Genomic DNA, 16,953 nt, shown 5'->3' on the forward strand with positions numbered 1-16,953 from the left:
TATAACTGTGTCTTATTTTGATTTTCTCATTAAAAAAATAAAGACTTTTTGACTTCTGCTAATTGACATTGGCTTTTCTTTTTTTTTGGAGAGGTCAGCACCTGGGATGGAATCACTCTTAAATAATCTTGTAAGGAGAGAAAATGACTGGCAATTTCTTCTAACTTAAGTATATGAAAGAGTTACACAAGAAATTGGATTCCAATCTTTTTGTAAAATGCAGTTCTTTTGATCTTTTCTCGTAATATTTATCTTGGTAGAATGGGAGTTGAACTACCTAGTCCTCAAATACAGTAAAGTGGTTTTTAAATTCTTGTCATTTTCTTTGAAGGCTTATGCTGTCTTCCAAAAATGCACATATTTCTAAATACCATTTGGGTGTTTAGTGAAATGGAGGACTTTGTCCAGTAGGTTCCCAGATTTCATGTGACTAGAGAAAATTTAATGAAGCTCAAAAATGGTCATCAGCTTATTAGGACATAATAAGTGTAAATACACTAAAATTAAGTGTAATAAAATATATTAAAAGTAGATTCAGGAAATCATCATAATGGATAAATAATGTTGTTAATGGAGGAAAATGTAGCTAACGCAATTTTGACTTAGAAAATAAAATGAGCCACAACATGTTTGATTTGCAAAATCTTGCAATTCTTTTCTATAAATTAGAAATTATCGTGGGACATGCTTAGTCTTAGAAAAAAAATTAAGTTCTTAGTCATCCTCTTATTAATACAAAGTACATTGTGAATTAAATTTAATTTCCTCTCTGATTTTTTTCAAGGATTAATTTGAAATTCCTAATTATTTATGGAAATTTATTTGACAGTACCATTTCCTCTCCAAGAAATTAGAATGGATAAAATCATAGTAAATATAATTAATAACTTTCTGAGAATAATTAATAAATAATTTATATAAGAATGGGTGAGAAAATGTTCTGATTATTCCTGGTGAAGGAATTATTTTCTCAATTTTTACTTCTTGCATACAAAGCTGTTTTCATTTCTTTTAAGCTGTCACTAAACAATGTATTTTACTTCCTGACATATTTTTAAACTTTTATTTATTTTTATTTTATTTTAAAGGTAGAGACACAGAGAGAGGCCAACAAACAGATGGAGAGACAGAGTTCTTCCATCTGCTGGTTTATACCCCAAATGCCCAGTGTAGCCAAGATGGGTCAGGCTGCAGCCAGAGGCCTTTAACGCAATCAGAGAGTCCTATGAGGCTGGTAGAGTCTCAAGTACTAGAAACATCACCTGTTGCTTCCCAGGGTGCACCCTAGCAGGAAGCTGGAATGGAAGCATATTAGCCAGGACTTGACCCAGGCATTCTAATACAGGATGCAGGCATCCCATTTGACATCTTACCTATTGTGCCAAATGCCTTCCTCTCCTGCCATGTTTTGATTTTAGTCATTCTACTATATTAAGTTCATGTTGTTGATAAATTGGTGTCCAACATTGGCAATGTTCTTGCCATTACAGAACTTAAATATATCCATCTTACCTACTTACAATGTTGGAATATAACCCACAAGTATTTTTCATTCATGCATCATCTAACTTTTTATTGGTATGAAAAAATAAATGGACTAAGTACAGTATGATATAATTGTGTTTATAAACTAAGAGACAATCTTAAGAATACCTAAGTGATACTTTGAAATTATTTTTCTTTAAAATAATGATAGCCAAAATCATTTATTTTTTCATTAAGTCCCATTAACTCTGGTAAAGATGGGTAGAATTCACAAACAGATGCAGATGGGTTGATTTATTATTATATTTACATTATTATAATTATATAAAGTTGTTTATATTATTTATTACTTATATTACATATAAATAGCATATTAAATGCCTTAGGATAATAAAAAGGACTGACATTATGTTAGTTGAATAAGACAGTCCATTGGAATGGACTTTAAAAAGCATTTTTTGGGTCAATCATACTAGCACTGGTTACTTACATGCCACAATGTCTTCATTTTATCACTGAGGATATTTTAAGCCAATGACAATGGTAAAATAGGCAATGATGTTTAAGTGAAATATACTTAAGGAATTTAGAAATAGGAGGAATTGAGGCGATAAGACAAGGTATTCCTATCTGCCCTAATACTCAGTTGGTAGTAGCCTTGAGAAAGTTACTAATGGTTTCAATGCTTCCCTTTCTTCATCTACAAAATGAAAAATTTGGGCCAGATGATCTCAAAAGTGTTTCTTAAAACTCTGAAAACTTTATCTCTGAAAGTAAGACCTAGTCTTTCCCAGTACACTCACCTGTCTGTATAGGTAATGATATCTAACTCATGATTTCACAAAATGGTTCTCTGAGTTAAGTGAAAGATATAACCTTTATAAAAACCATCTCATGTCATGGTGCCAGGCACTTCAGAAACAATTTTCGTCTATTAGAAGGGGTTACATCTAGCAGTTTAATTTAGTTGTACGCTTGGCATGCTACTTTCATTCCTTGCAATCTAACTTTGATGCTTTGATTTTTTTTTTTTTCTGCAAGGCATTCTGCTATGTGCTGTGAGGGAATAAAGGACTCACAATATAGTGAAAAAAGACATAGACAGTCTGTCCTTATCAGCTGCAAATTCTTTATTTGTGAATTTGCCTACTCACTTAAGTGTATTTGTCACCACAAATCAATGCATGGGGCATTTTTTGAGACATTTTGTAGCACACTAAGCATAAGAATATCAGAGTCACTTGTCATGCATATTCCTAGCTGAGGTAGAGCAAGGTGAGGTGAAGCTCTGCTCTCTTGTTTCAGCTTGTAGTGTAAACAAGCGTGCTTCTATTGGTCTAGTTAGCACCATGTTTTCCACATTTGTGTGCTTTATGTTGACGACTTCACTGTTTAAAGTGGTTTTCAAGCATGGTGCTAAAGTCCTTCTTGTGTTCCTAAGTGCAAGAGGCTGTGCAGTGCCTTTACAGAGAAATATGTGTGTTAGCTGAGTTCCATGCAGGTGTAAGGGCTAACAAATCCACCATATGTATTAAACGAGATTAAGGTGTCTTTAAACACAAACTCATAAAACAAGGTTATGCATTGATCAGTCAGCAAAATTTTGTGACCAAAGTTTTGGAGGAACCTAACCTTGTATTTCTTCTAGGACCAATGGTTCAGTATTCACTGATTCACTGTTTCAGGTGACTTTACAGAACATGACTACTGCAAATAGGGAGAAGTGACAGTACATAGTATATGTTGAATTGAAAAGTCACATACTAAACGTGCAACACTAAATGTGAGGACTAAAGGAGGAGCAAATAATTCTAATGCGTGGGACTTGAAAAGGTATTATTTGGGAAGGGACTTTTGGACCATGCTGTACAAGGATATGGAACATGGAGTTCAAGGAAGATGGTGGCATGACTAAAAAGCCAAAGGAAAACCAGCTTCCTGGACATGTGCCATATGTGGAAGGAACCCGGAGTAGGTGGCCATGCTAGATGAAATTGGGCCTTAAACAGTGAGAAGCCACAAAAGATAGCAGTGTGACCTTGAGCAAGTTATTCAGAATCTGGTATCTCTGTATCCTTGTCAATCAAACGGAGATAATTACGTTAATTATCACATGACCATTGAGAGGATCCAAGGAGTCATTGCATGTAAAACACACACATCAGTTTATGGCATATATTTAGTGTATATATAACTCATTTTTTTCATTTTGAAATATAGAAATAAGAGAGACACAGACAGAAATATAGAGATATTCCATCTGCTGGCTTATACCCCAAAACTTACTAACATTCAGGGCTGGGTCAGGCTAAAGTCAAGAGCCAGGAACTCCACCCAGGTCGCCTATGTGGGTGGCAGGGACTCAAGTACTTAAGCCATCACCTGCTCCCTCCTAGAATGTCCATTAATAGGAAGCTGGATGGGAAGCAGAGTCGAGACTCAAATCTAGGCATTCAGATGTAGGATGTGGGCATCCCAAGTGGCAACTTAAGAGCTATACCAAATGCCTTTCTATGTGTACAATATCTAAAACTTACTTTGGAGAACTTTAAATGTCAGGTTGATCAATTCCAATTTCATCAAGTAAGCAGTGGAAGCTGTTTCTGTGTCTATATCTAAATAGATCAATACAAAACTGAGAATTATAATAGCATCAACAAACCGAAATAATGACTTAAAGCAATCTAACTTTAAAATTTCATCTGGGAATTTTGAGAAAGAAGCCATGCATGGATGGAAAAGCCAAAACATGACTAGTTTCATTGCCATTGTGTGTGCTATTGATGCTACACTCCGTGGGCCTCTGAGCAGATCATGGATAACTGGGGCAAAAGTAGCTTTGGAGCTAATTATTTGAACTCTCCTTGGTAAGCAAATGCTTTTGTGTTGTCCATAGATCAAAGCTTGTCAGATGGAGAAAGAAAAACTGGAAAAGCAATTAAAACAGGTATGTTGATCCTTACCTCAGCCCTCTTGTCATGGCTCAAATGGCAATTTTAAGTTTCACCCACACATTATTTCCACAAAGAGCATTTCTCATGGTCTGAATTAAAGGCGTATTCAAACTCTGCTATGGATGGCCTAAAGCAACTCATGCTTCTCATTATTGACTAAAACATCAATAGATAGATAGTTCTTAGGAACCACTACAGCCTTTCAACCCCCACACTCATGAAAAACACATGCTTCACAGAGCATGTTACCAACAGCTCAAGCCTTAGTGTGAATTCACCCAAAGGAGACTTTTTTCCATAGACAACAGATACCTGGGAAAATGCATTTCCTTGGTAGTTCTTGCAGTTTTTCACCCAATTCACAGTGGAAAATGAAACCAAAGACATTTTTCTTTTTTTCTAAAAAACAGAAAATTTTCTTGGGCACTGAAGGATTCCATCCCATTGGTTCCCTAGTGATCTTAAAGAATAGTTATTATTTCCCTTCATTGCTAATTTCCTCCCTGGACTTTGGTTATGTCTCTGGCTGCAATTTATCAGCATTTTTTTCTATGATTTTCTTCCCATGTGGATCCTATATGAAGATAACTCAGAAGCAGAAAGCCATTTATACATACTTTTTAAGTGTTTCTAATTTTTTCCAATGGGAGAAATAATTACAGTTCATCTTTTATAAGATTTGGACCATGAGCCTCACTTGTGTCAACCATGAGTTTATATCAATACAATGACTGTTCTGAGTCAGAAATACAATAGCATAGGCTAAGCCTCAAGATTTAAAGCAAACCGTGTTGTATAAAGTGTCAGTGTGACTCCCTGACTCCACCCACTTTCAGTGAACTGACGGCATTGTTCTCCTCAGATGCATTTCCCTACCTGTAACTGTAGCTTGGTTTTCCACCTGCGGGATCCATGGGTACCAACAGTCCCTGGGGCTGTGCAGGATCAACAAGAGCACCCAGTAAGTAAGAGTTCTCGTTTCAACAAATACAGACTTGTTTTTTTTTTTTTTTGGTAGAAATTATGTGTATTTCTGGGATTTTAGCATATAACAGTGTCTATAGAAAGAACCTCTATTTTATCTCAGCTTCCCATTTGCAAAGTTCAGATGATCTATACACACTCTACTTATTTTTCAGACATCTAATCCACAGGGTACACGAACAAATTGACAGAAACTTGTCAAATTGAGCTATGGTTCCTTGAATGAACATATAATATTTTATGTGGGTCATTTACAACTGGTGTATCTGATTCTACCCAAAGGATGTTTTTACGTGCAAAGAAAAGCAAAGTGGACATAGGAGAAAGAGAGAGAGAGATGCTTTCTTTAGTTGTAAAATTATACTGAACTAGTATGGCTATCACTACATAACTACATATGTGCAAAATAGTTTTTGACATTTTCCAATTGAAAGGGTTTTCTTAAAGAATTCAAGAAAAAGTGACCTACTTAAGTTGTTCTCCACGGCTGTGTTACCCAGGCAAAATGAAATGAACAGTTGAGCAATTATTTGTGAGTGGAATTGATTTGGACAGTCAACCTAAATAAGCCAGACCCAAAGCAGCCTTCCTTTGCTTCTCCATACCAGTATTCCACCCACCCTTCCCCCATAGATGCTTCTTCCTCTATTTTGCCTGTGTAGACAGAAATTTTATACAGGGAAAAAATATGCATTTTTCTGCATTTTGTATTTGTTCAGACCACTCTTTCCAACCATTAGTGTTTTTTTTTTTTAATTAACAGAGTTTCTAATTGTGCCAATATATAAGATTTTTATCAGGATTTTCCTAGCAGAACCCTTATCAGAAGCATAATTCCCTTGGTTGCTCGAAACCTCTCATACTTTTTCATTTGAGTGTGACTCAAAGTCCTCTTCCCAAGGGAGAAGATAATGAATCTTGGGGTGGCAGAAGGATGCCAGGATTTAATGAGCACCTCTTATTTGACCCTGATATTACACAGTACCCTGCTGAGCACTTGGTTTTTTCCATGTAACTGCCAGTTGCTCATTCTGTCCTCACTCCATGCCCCATTTTCTTTTTTCTCTACCTGTTTGCTATTTTTCTGTCTGTACCAGAAATGTTTCTGGGTATTGTTAAACACAAGCGATCATCCCTGAAATTTTTTTTCAAGGATGTTGAAGTAAACTAAGATTGTGAGAAACAAAATATAGAAATTTACTTCAGAAAGATATTCTTGGGAAAGGTTAACTATAAAACCAATAAAACAATCAAGTGGATCTGGGAGCAAAAATGGCTGCATTTATCAATCTTCATTATGAAAAGAAGAGAGCAATTGAACTTCCATCACTCATCAAACTTTCTGTGTTAATTAGAAGAGGCAACACAGTCCAGATAATATAGGATTATCATCAAGGAAAGAATTCCAAGCCACATTTAATCGGCTACATTTTCAAGTAGCATGCATAACAATAAAATTTATTTTTTAAAATTACTAGAGTTAATTTTAAGAGAAAATTCTGTATTTCTTTCTTACCTCAAAGCCTAAATTAAATCATGTGCAATAGTGTTGGTAGAAATATAGTATATTTACCATTTTTTTGGCAGCTCTCCTAGAATATAAGACTGAGGGTCACGTCACTTATCCTATGTGTGATTTGAGACAACTAAAAATAAACAAGAAGATGAAAAACAGAAGTGATGGCATTTCCTCCTCTAGTTTTGTCATGGGCCGAAAGGAGCAAAGAACCTAGATGTCTCATTGGGTTGATGCGGGGTCAGATCTTACTGAATGTGGCACTTCTCAGTGTCTTGTCAGGTAATCTAAGTTAGGGGACTGCTTTTCATGGTCAACCAGCCTGTGAATGCTCCCTCCTGGCTCACTGCTAGAGACATTTTCCTCCAGTTATTTTTAGGAAATAATTAGATAATAAAACAAAATGTCCATATCCTCTCTGTCTTATGGGGAAGTCAGAGGCAGAGGAGAGCATTTGGAGCAAGAGGGAAGACCTACTCTGTGGGCAGACAAAACTAAGTCTGCTTGGTTCCGAGGGGCTAAGTACAAGGGTGGCGGTCTTGATCATTTAGGCCTATAACCTATAACTCAGTGCAATTTGCGTGAGTGTTCCCTGGCATTCAATATATAGCTGTTCTTAATTAGGTGTAAGCCTAGGAGAAAACTAAAGAGAAAAATCTGGTCTCTAACTTAGACTTTATCTTTGAGTATCTTAGAAAATAGATTATTCTTGGGAACAGTAGAAAGGGAAAGATTTGCCCTACTTCACCATCCTGACCCTCTACCAGCCATGTCCTCATTTAAGAGCTTACATTTCTTCCTTGAACCACTAGAAAACATCAAATGTGTATTTCCCACCCTGGCCATCTCAAGGCCTCCAGTGTGATGGTTTTAAAAAAGAGTATTTATTAGGGCTGACACTGTGGCATAGCCAGTAAAACCACCACCTGCAGCAGTCTTCCTATTTGGGCACCTGTTTGAGTCCTGGATGCTCTGCTTCTAATCCAGCTCCCTGATAATGCAGCTGGGATAGCAGTGGAAGATGGCCCAAGCGCTTGGGCCCCTTTGCCCACATGGGAGTCCCATATGATGCTCCTGGGCCTGGCTTTGGCTGTTCCAGCTCTGGCCATTGCATCCATTTAGGGAGTGAACTCGTGGATGGAAAACTTCTCTCTCGCTTTCTCTCTGTCTCTCTCTATAACCCTGCCTTTCAAATAAATAAAATCTTAAAAAAAAATACTTACTGATAGGTGATTTGCTTTATTTATGGACTATAGTGAGTTTTACAAAAGTGTTTATATTTGGGTACATTCCCAAAACACATCTGTGAAAGAAAGAAAGAAAGAAAGAAAGAAAGAAAGAAAGAAAGAAAGAAAGAAAGGGAGGGAAGGAAGGAGGGAGGGAGGGAGGAGGAGAAAGAAAGAAAACAGCCATCAACCGTAAAGTAGTAAAAATTTTGACCAAACCCAAATCAAGAATGGTTTTAGGAGCAAGTAGCGAGGGATGGTGGCTGTAGTGATGGAAGAGAGTGGGATGAGTGAGGTTGGCAACAGGATTGAATAGAAAATTACTTTTGTGTTGCCCGTTTAATAAGAGCCACATAGTATAATTACATTTTTAATGTCCCACTATGTTTTGTTTGAAGTCCATATTGCTGTAATAATGTTTTATTGTTCCACACAGCCAGACTATCAGTGGCATGCTTTTGAGCAGCTTCCGCCAGATGTACAGCACAAGGCAAATGGTAAGACCACAGCCGTATTGAGCATTCTTTCATGTTTACATTTTAATGGGATCTTTTGGGGATGTTTACTCAACATATATTCACTCACACTGGGGAAGGGCCTTATAAAGTTGTGTTGCATACACAATTCTAATTTAATGCACCTGGGGTTAAACTGAACTCCTTAAGACAAAGAAAACGTTCAGATGCAGAAATGCATGAATCTCAATTCTGGCTTCTGTTCCTATTCCACTCTGAGGGTCAGAATTCCATCTGGGGTTAGAAATCAAAACTTTAAGTAGAGCTGCATTATAACAATAGCAAAACTGTGCGTCTACCACAAAGGACAGATGCGCACCCACTATTCCAGGTTGAGTTTGCTAGACAGATGTTTTAAATGTCACTGGCAGACAGAGGAAACCAAAGGCTCAAAACTGTGTTCCCTTAAGACTAAATGTCAGACTCCAAAGCAGTGTTCTCGTTTAGGCCAGGGTTGCCCACAACTCCCGCCTCCAAATATGCTGGGAAAAACAAGATAGCTATAAAGCACTCACTGTTAAGATACTGTTCTAGATTTTTTTTTTCTTTTCTTCTTCTTCTTTCCAGAATATTCTGTGCTTCTACTGCTTGTTTCTATGATCTCATGAGGCCACCTAGGAGAAGGCCATATAAAATGCCTACTTCTGTTCTCTTCACGTATAATCAAAATCAGAATTGTCTGCTGCATGTTTAAAGTCTCACATGACACACACCTGTGAACTTAACTTGTTAATTTATATCGATGTGAATCTATCTAGACAAGCTCAAATTTCAGGCTATGCTTGAAACTTGATCTCATTCAGTTCAGAACTGTGAACACAGAATTCTGGTTTTTAATACAAGTGGTCCTATTGTGGTATACAAGTAGAGATGCAGGGATATCATATGTAGTTTTGTAGGTTGTGACTTCATAGATCTGAGAGGATCCTAGGGTGAACAGAGTCTCCTGGAGTTGTACAGTACATACCCTGATTAGCTTTCCACATCAGCAAAATCCATAGCTTAGATTAGCATCATAAAGAAGAAATATAAAAGTGGGATTTCTGTGATAAAATGTCCACGAATTTATCAGAAATCATAGGACTTTTTTTTTCTTTGTTTTAAATATAATCAATGGTTTTAATGAAGTTCTTGGGTTCCAGCTATAATGGAGAGTTTATTAGAAAGGCATACTATTAACCAGAGGGATTGTGGAATAATGTCTGTTTTAGAAATCCATTGTTGTGTAATAGCTTAATTGCCACACAATAATTTTCCATTTTATATTGGTCTGGAATCACTACTAAAGATATTTTCTCCTTGAATTTGAGTTTATTTGCTAGAAAATTCAGATACTCAGTACAAAATTCAGTAACATCATACAGCTGTTTATACATCACTATTGGATTTCTCTGGACCAACGTGATAGAAATTAAAAATTATAGAACATATTCCTAGAAAGGAAGTATGATGTCTTTCAGAAACCACATAAAATACACAGAAATAAAGTGTGTAGTCAGTGCATGAGACCTATTCAGTTTTTCTCATTAGGAAAAATATAATGAGCTTTATAATATATAACCATACTGTGTAATAGTATCAACAGGTATAAAATTGCAATGAAAACAAACTTCTATTGTGTACCAGTATTTTATAAAAATATTATTTACTTTAGTCTCCATAACAATTCTATAGAAGAAATTTTATTATATATAATTTTACACATGAAGAAACTGAGGCTTGAAGACTTTAAGTAACATGCATTAATCGCATAGTAAAATTTAGCACTGCGATCAGCTTCTTTGATGCATGAGAAGACTTCACAAATTTCGTGAAAATGCATATTATGAAGAAATAATGCATGGATTTCAACAATTTTTGCAACAAAATAAACTTATTTTCTAATTCCATTTTTCATGCACTTTCTGAAGTATCTTCCCATAGAATTCTAAAACACGTGCTTTGAATCATGAGAAACCTGGATCGCAACTCTTGTAGGCATCTGAGAAGTGAAGCAGCAGATGAGTGGTCTCTCTCGCTCGCTCGCTCTCTTTTCCCTAACAAATAAGTAAATCAAAATAATCAAAATCAAATAAAATAGAGAAAAGATAGGGCAAGCATTCGGCTTACCAGCAAAGATAGTGCTTGGGGTACCTGTTTCCCATATTGCAGTGCCTGGGCTCAGGTCCCATCTCTTCTCATTCCAGCTTCCTGCTAATGCATACCCTGGGAGGCAGTAGGTAATGGCTTAGATGTGTCCCTGCCACTCACATAGGAGTTAGGTTCCTGGCTCTTGGCTTCAGTCTGGCCCAGTACTGGCTGTTGTGGGCAATTGGGAAGTGAACTAGGGGATCAGTCTCTCCCTTTCAAACAAAACAAATAAGCAAATACATTTAAAGATCATTTTTTAAAAAATCATTTGCACAGGGAACTTTAGGGTCTGCATGTGGGTGCCAGGAGCTCATTTTGGATGAAAGGATGCTCGAACTGTGAGGAGGACTATGGCTGAAGGGGGCCAGAGCAGAGCCCTCTAAATAATAGGGACTCATTGAAGGGGCCCTGGCCACGACCAAGGGTGGCAGGTACTGAGTACCACGTCCACTATCTTATACCAAATAATTTCCAGCTTTGCCTATGGTTCCTTTAGGAGGTTTTGGAGACACATGGAAAGTCAACTCTCTTTTCAAAAACTAAAGATTTTAAATGAAGATTTTAAAGGAATTTGTGACTTGGCTTTCTGTCCATATAACATTAAATAATGGAGTTTTGAATCCACTGAAGTCTGCCAATGTTAATGAGTTTCAGTGTCTGTTTAGAGACAGGGTTTTACAAAGCGCATTTCATCTTCTTTCATATGTTATCAGAAAGGGATGCAAAATGACCTCGATGTCACTGGAAAAAATATGGCATAATAGAGTTAGCAAATATGTCGTTTGTGTCTTCCTTTCTGAAATGTCAAAAAAGGTGGCTTTCTGACTACATTGCATGCCAGTCATTTCTGTGCATTCCAAATGTTTCATATGGTGCAGAGTTGAACTTGTCTAATGAGCATGAGCTCAATTTTTGCATATTTGGATTGATGTGTAAGACTGTGTTGAGAGCAAATATCATTTGTTCTCTAAAATATAAAAGATCAAAACCTCACTATTATAACTGACCTTTACTAATGTTTAATAATAATTAATTAACAGAATTGTTTGAATTAATTTTCTGGAACTGCCATGACACTGGATAGCTTAAAACAGCAGAAACTTATTCTTCCCAGCTCTGGAATTCTGCAAGTCCAAAACCAAGGTGTTGGTAGGGTCATGTTTCATCCAGAGCTCTTGGGAAGGCTCTTCCTCTGCCTCACTCAGCTTTGGTAGCTCTTGGTATTCCTCAAGTTATGGCAGTGTAGCTCCAATCTCTGCCTCTCTCTTCACTGGGTTATCTTGTCTCTGTGTTTATGTTGGTGCCAAGCTTTTCCTCTTTTCATAAGCATAACAGTCATAGTGGATTAGGGTCCATCCAATGCAATTATGACCTTGTCATAGCTTGATTACCTCTGAAAAGGCCCTATAGTATGTCCAATAAAAGGCCAATATTCATAAGTTCGCGTTTAGGAGTTAAACTTATCTTTGGGGGGGGGCACAATTCAATACATAACACTAACTACATGCCAGAAACAATTGTAGGTGCTTTATATATATTATATACATATCATTAATATTTATAGCAGTCCTAAAATATGAATACTGCTGTGGTCCCTGCTTTATAAATATGGAAACTGAGTTACAGAGAGATAATTTATCCTGTCCAGCACATAGACAAGCCCAGGCAAGTCTGATTCCAGAACCTACATTGCAACCACTAAGGAATAGGGACTATGCTATGCTATACAGTGTGGAAAATATAACAATATGTTGGTTCTGCATGTATTTTATTCAAATAAATTGTGATGGCCCTGTTCTGAAAGCCATTATCTCTGTTTCAGTGTGTGTCTCTTTATAACTGCCTTTATATCTCAGTGTTACATTTTATTTGCATGTTATTAAAATGACTGATTAGTTGGATTATTTTTTAAATTCCTGTCAGTATGAAGGAATACTGGGATCATTGTAAATAGTAAAACCTGATTAATAGTTGTAAAAAATAAAAGAAATTGAGAGACTGCATTAGCATACTTTTTAATACAGATAGAGTATTAAAAATATTTTGGGGGGTGTATGTTTGGCCTAGCAATTAAGATGCTCACATCCTACATCAGAGTACCTGGATCCAAGCTTTGGCTCTATTCCCAAATCCTGCTTGCTGCTAATGCATACCCTGCAAGACTCAAGCAGTTGAGTCCCTGCCACCCATGTGGGAGACTGGGATTTAGTTCCCAGCTTCTAGCTTTAGCCTGGCACAGCTCCTGCTGTTGCAAGCCTTTGAGGAGTGAAGTAAAAGATTAACATTGTTTAACAAATTAAAGTTTTAAAATAATATTTTTGATAAAATAAACTTTTTTTTAAAGATTTATTTTTATTTATTTGAAAGACAGAGTTAAGTAGAGACAGAGAGAGACCTTCCATCCACTGGTTCACTCCCCAGATGGCTGCAACAGCCGGAGCTGCGCCGATCCAAAGCCAGGAGCCAGGAGCATCTTCCTGGTTTCCCATGTGTGTGGAGGGGCCCAAGGACTTGGGCCATCTTCCACTGCTATCCTAGGCCATAGCAAAGAGCAGGAGGAGCAGCCGGGACTAGAACCAGCACCCAGATGGGATGACAGCGCTTCAGGCCAGGGCTTTAATCTGCTGTGCCACAGTGCCAGCCCCATTAAAATAAACTTTTTAAAAACATTTTTTTTTACCAGTGGCTAACATAGAAGATTACTCAAAATTTAAAGACAATAGTTTTATGCCTATTTCTAATTTTTAAATATAGAATTATAGGAGAAATGCCTCCTCACTCATATTATAATGTTATAAAAGTCAGTTTTATCAGTAAAGTTAATGATTTCACTAAGGGAATATTAGATAAGCTATAGAACTATATTTTAATATATATTAACCCATAAGTTATAAATATTTTTAACCATGGTCTTCTAAGTACTAAATATTCTAGTATACATAATGTAATATATAATATGTAATATAATACAATATAATATATACGTATACAGAGAGAGAGAGAGAGATCAGCTAGATAGATCCTAGCTGGAAACACTGCATATAAGTCTGCAATAGTTACAGTTCCACCAGCTAAGTAAAATTATAATAATTCTTTTAAACAGAAGATAAAAACCCACAGGAATGAAAGTGATGCATATGTGATATATCGCATCCCACTTGGTGAGGATGCTTGCTGGGTTTCCTTACTGTTCATGCGTAAGGGTCCACATTCCGGGCGGTTAGTGAGTGCATGGACACCAGTCATCTCAGTCCTGTTCATGGCTCTGTAGCATCGGCACTTTCCCCTCCTACTATTCACAGAGCTTCCAATTCAGCAAATCCCGATGTGGAGTCAAGACAGGACCCCGGCCACCTCGTCTCTGGTTCGTATATAAGTTCACTTCTGCATCATGGTGTTTAGCCTGCACTCTTGTGAGCATAAGAGCTCGGACTGTAACATTACAGTCAGTCATCAGGTGCTCAGTTAGTGAGTGGAGTTCCTCACCAGTCAGTGAGGCAAAACCACCTCTTTGCAGCACTGTAAGGACCTGGGTCTCCCTTGGGGAATCTGACTTCCCTTCCATTATGACTACAGAGCCACGTCTCAGGGCAGAAGTCTCTTCCTACCTTCACTCTGCAGGGAACTGCTGTCTCCCTTCCAGAAACAAAAGACCTGTCTTTGGTTTTGTTCAGATTTCCATTCTACCATAGATTACCTGACAGGCCTATCTCATTGGGAATAATGATTCTTGGTGCCATACCGATTTCATAAAGCACTTCACAGATCACAAAGTTCATTTTTTCCGTATTTTAAGATACCTAGGGGGCTCAGTATTGTGGAGTAGCAGGAAAATCCTCCACCTACAACACCAGCATCCCATATAGGCACCTATTCAGGTCTCCGTTGCTTCACTTCCGATTGGACTTCCTACTAATGGCCTGTGAAATCAAGGAATACGGCTCAAGTGTTTGGGCTCCTGCCACCGACAAGGAAGACCCTGAAGAAGTTCCCAGTTCTAGGCTTCAGCCTGGCTGAGCCTTGGCCATTGTGATCATCTGGGAAGTGAACCAGTGGATGGAAGATCTCTCTCTGTCTGTCTCTGTAACACTGTTCTCCCTCTCTCTCTCTCTGTAACACTGACTTTCAAATAAATGAATAAATGTTTTTAAGAAGATACTTAGGGATAGGTAGTATTAGCAGGTAATCTCTTCACTTCAGATTGGTTAGATCAGTGAATTATATTTCTGGGTTCAAACTTTTGTTCTCAGCGTATAAGATACCTTTTCATCAACAGCCCCAGATAATAGCAGTGTGTTTTCTTATGCATAGGAAAATAACTCATGATCTTCCTGCCTGCTTATGTTACCAAAATGCTAGTTCAACATGTATTTGGTATACCAAATGTACAACACAAGTATAAAATATTCAACATTAAAAAAATTATCATTAATGAGGAAAACAACTTCTTTCTTCGCATTTTTATGACTATTTTCCTGTGACCAAGAGTAAACCTCTTGAAATTGTCTCCATAGTGATGCTCATTTGTGACATCCTATTTTCATCCTAGTAAAGTATACCACCATTTTCATACCACTCTTTAAGATACATTATGATCTTTTCTTTGGCTTGGACAGTCATGTATCCAGTACTGTGTTTTTTAGAGATAGCTCATTTTGCAATTAATCTTTCTCTGTGGAGTATATACTGAATCTAAGAGCAATATCTATGACTTACTTTCACAAGAAAACGCCCAAGCCACTGAAACACCAGCATAAATGAGAATTAGTAGAGAACTCTCCTCTTCAGGCATGATTAGAACTATGCCACAACTGATTTCACAAAATAATAGCGTATGTCAATACTTAAAACAATAACCCTCCAATTCCCACCTCTCAGTATCTCAGTGTAAACTTGTGGGGAGCTCATGAATAAAATGTCTTTTTTTTTTTTTTTTGCAAGTCTAGAAGTTTGTTAGCTCTAAACCAGAAGAAGAGGTGTGAAATTTTAATTTTTAATCTGAAATATTTTGCTGCTGTTTTTCATAGGTTCCTCGTCAGAAAAGAGAGTCAATCAGTAGACGCACAGATCCGTGGAGGACGACAGCGGCAGAGAGGGAGCTCGACTGAGGGTGCTTTGTTTTCGTGTTCACTGCGGCTTGTTTCTGCACAGCTGCACGTCGTCTCCTCCGTGACTTGTGCCTGGTCATGTTTCCTGTTCTGTGAATAGAGGAAAAGGCTTCTGACAGCTGAGATCCTGATCATATCTGAGGAGCCAGTTTTTACCAGGAATGTCCCTGAAATGAGATTGGGCCCATGGATTATGCGCCACTCCTTGAAACTCTTCAGCATATTGCTGTTGGACTTACAAAGAAGATTCTATGATTTAAACAACTCCACTGTTGGCGCAGTGATACTGTATGCTGACTTAAATACATATATGTGTGTGTGTGTCTGTATATATGGTCAGGTGAGTGGTGCAGTGGTTAAGTCACTGCCTGGGGACAACTACATTCTATAGTTCAAGTCCTGGCTACACCACTTTCATTCTTGCTATTGCACACCCTGGGAGAAAGCAGGTCTGGGTTCAAGTACTTGGGTCCTAGCCACCCATGTAAGAAACCTAGACTAAGTTCAGGACTCCTGGCTTCAGCCCAGCCTAGTCCCAGATGTTGTGGGCATTTAGGGCATGTACTACTGAATGGAAGATCTTCTTTGCCTGTCTTTATTTCTCTGTCTTTCAAATAAAGTGAAAATAATTTTTAAAGTAAAAATTTAAAAATGTGAATTCATTGGGGGCAACAAGCCTCTGCAGTTGTAGTTTTTTAATGTTGCTTCTATTTTCTTCATAGGGGCTCGGTTTTTTAGCTAATTTGACTTGATCCATGTTCTTCATTGTTGGCCTCCATAAACCTAAAAGCAGTATGGAAAAGGTTTATACACTTACCTAAATTAAAGGAGGGTTTCACTCCAAATAAAATGGTAGATTTGCAATGACTCTGCAGACACATTGTTTCCTTAAGATGATAAGAAACTACCAGCCTGCTTCAATTTTAGGTGACCTAGAATCTGAACGATAAAATTCTAATGGGATGGTGATGGATTTGACTGTGTTCCATGTACACATACAGAAGTAATCCAGGCATATATGAATTTATGATAAAA

The 16,953-nt window shown here is 37.5% G+C and overlaps 1 protein-coding gene across 3 annotated transcripts in view; it reads left to right on the forward strand.

Annotated features, from left to right (window-relative positions):
* Window positions 1–16,521, forward strand: part of TNIP3 (TNFAIP3 interacting protein 3) — a 36,172-nt gene extending 19,651 nt beyond the window's left edge. For 2 of the 3 annotated variants that reach the window (XM_062199103.1, XM_062199106.1), the window contains 4 exons: window positions 4,382–4,432; window positions 5,302–5,400; window positions 8,602–8,662; window positions 15,838–16,521. In XM_062199103.1, the coding sequence (XP_062055087.1) occupies window positions 4,382–4,432; window positions 5,302–5,400; window positions 8,602–8,662; window positions 15,838–15,869 (243 nt within the window). In that variant the 3' untranslated portion in view covers window positions 15,870–16,521. The remainder of the gene's footprint in view (window positions 1–4,381; window positions 4,433–5,301; window positions 5,401–8,601; window positions 8,663–15,837) is intronic. The other variant, XM_062199105.1, reaches the window with a different exon arrangement.
* Window positions 16,522–16,953: the final 432 nt, after the last annotated feature.

This window comes from Lepus europaeus, chromosome 8 (genome assembly GCF_033115175.1).
Source record: "Lepus europaeus isolate LE1 chromosome 8, mLepTim1.pri, whole genome shotgun sequence".
Classification (NCBI taxonomy): domain Eukaryota; kingdom Metazoa; phylum Chordata; class Mammalia; order Lagomorpha; family Leporidae; genus Lepus; species Lepus europaeus.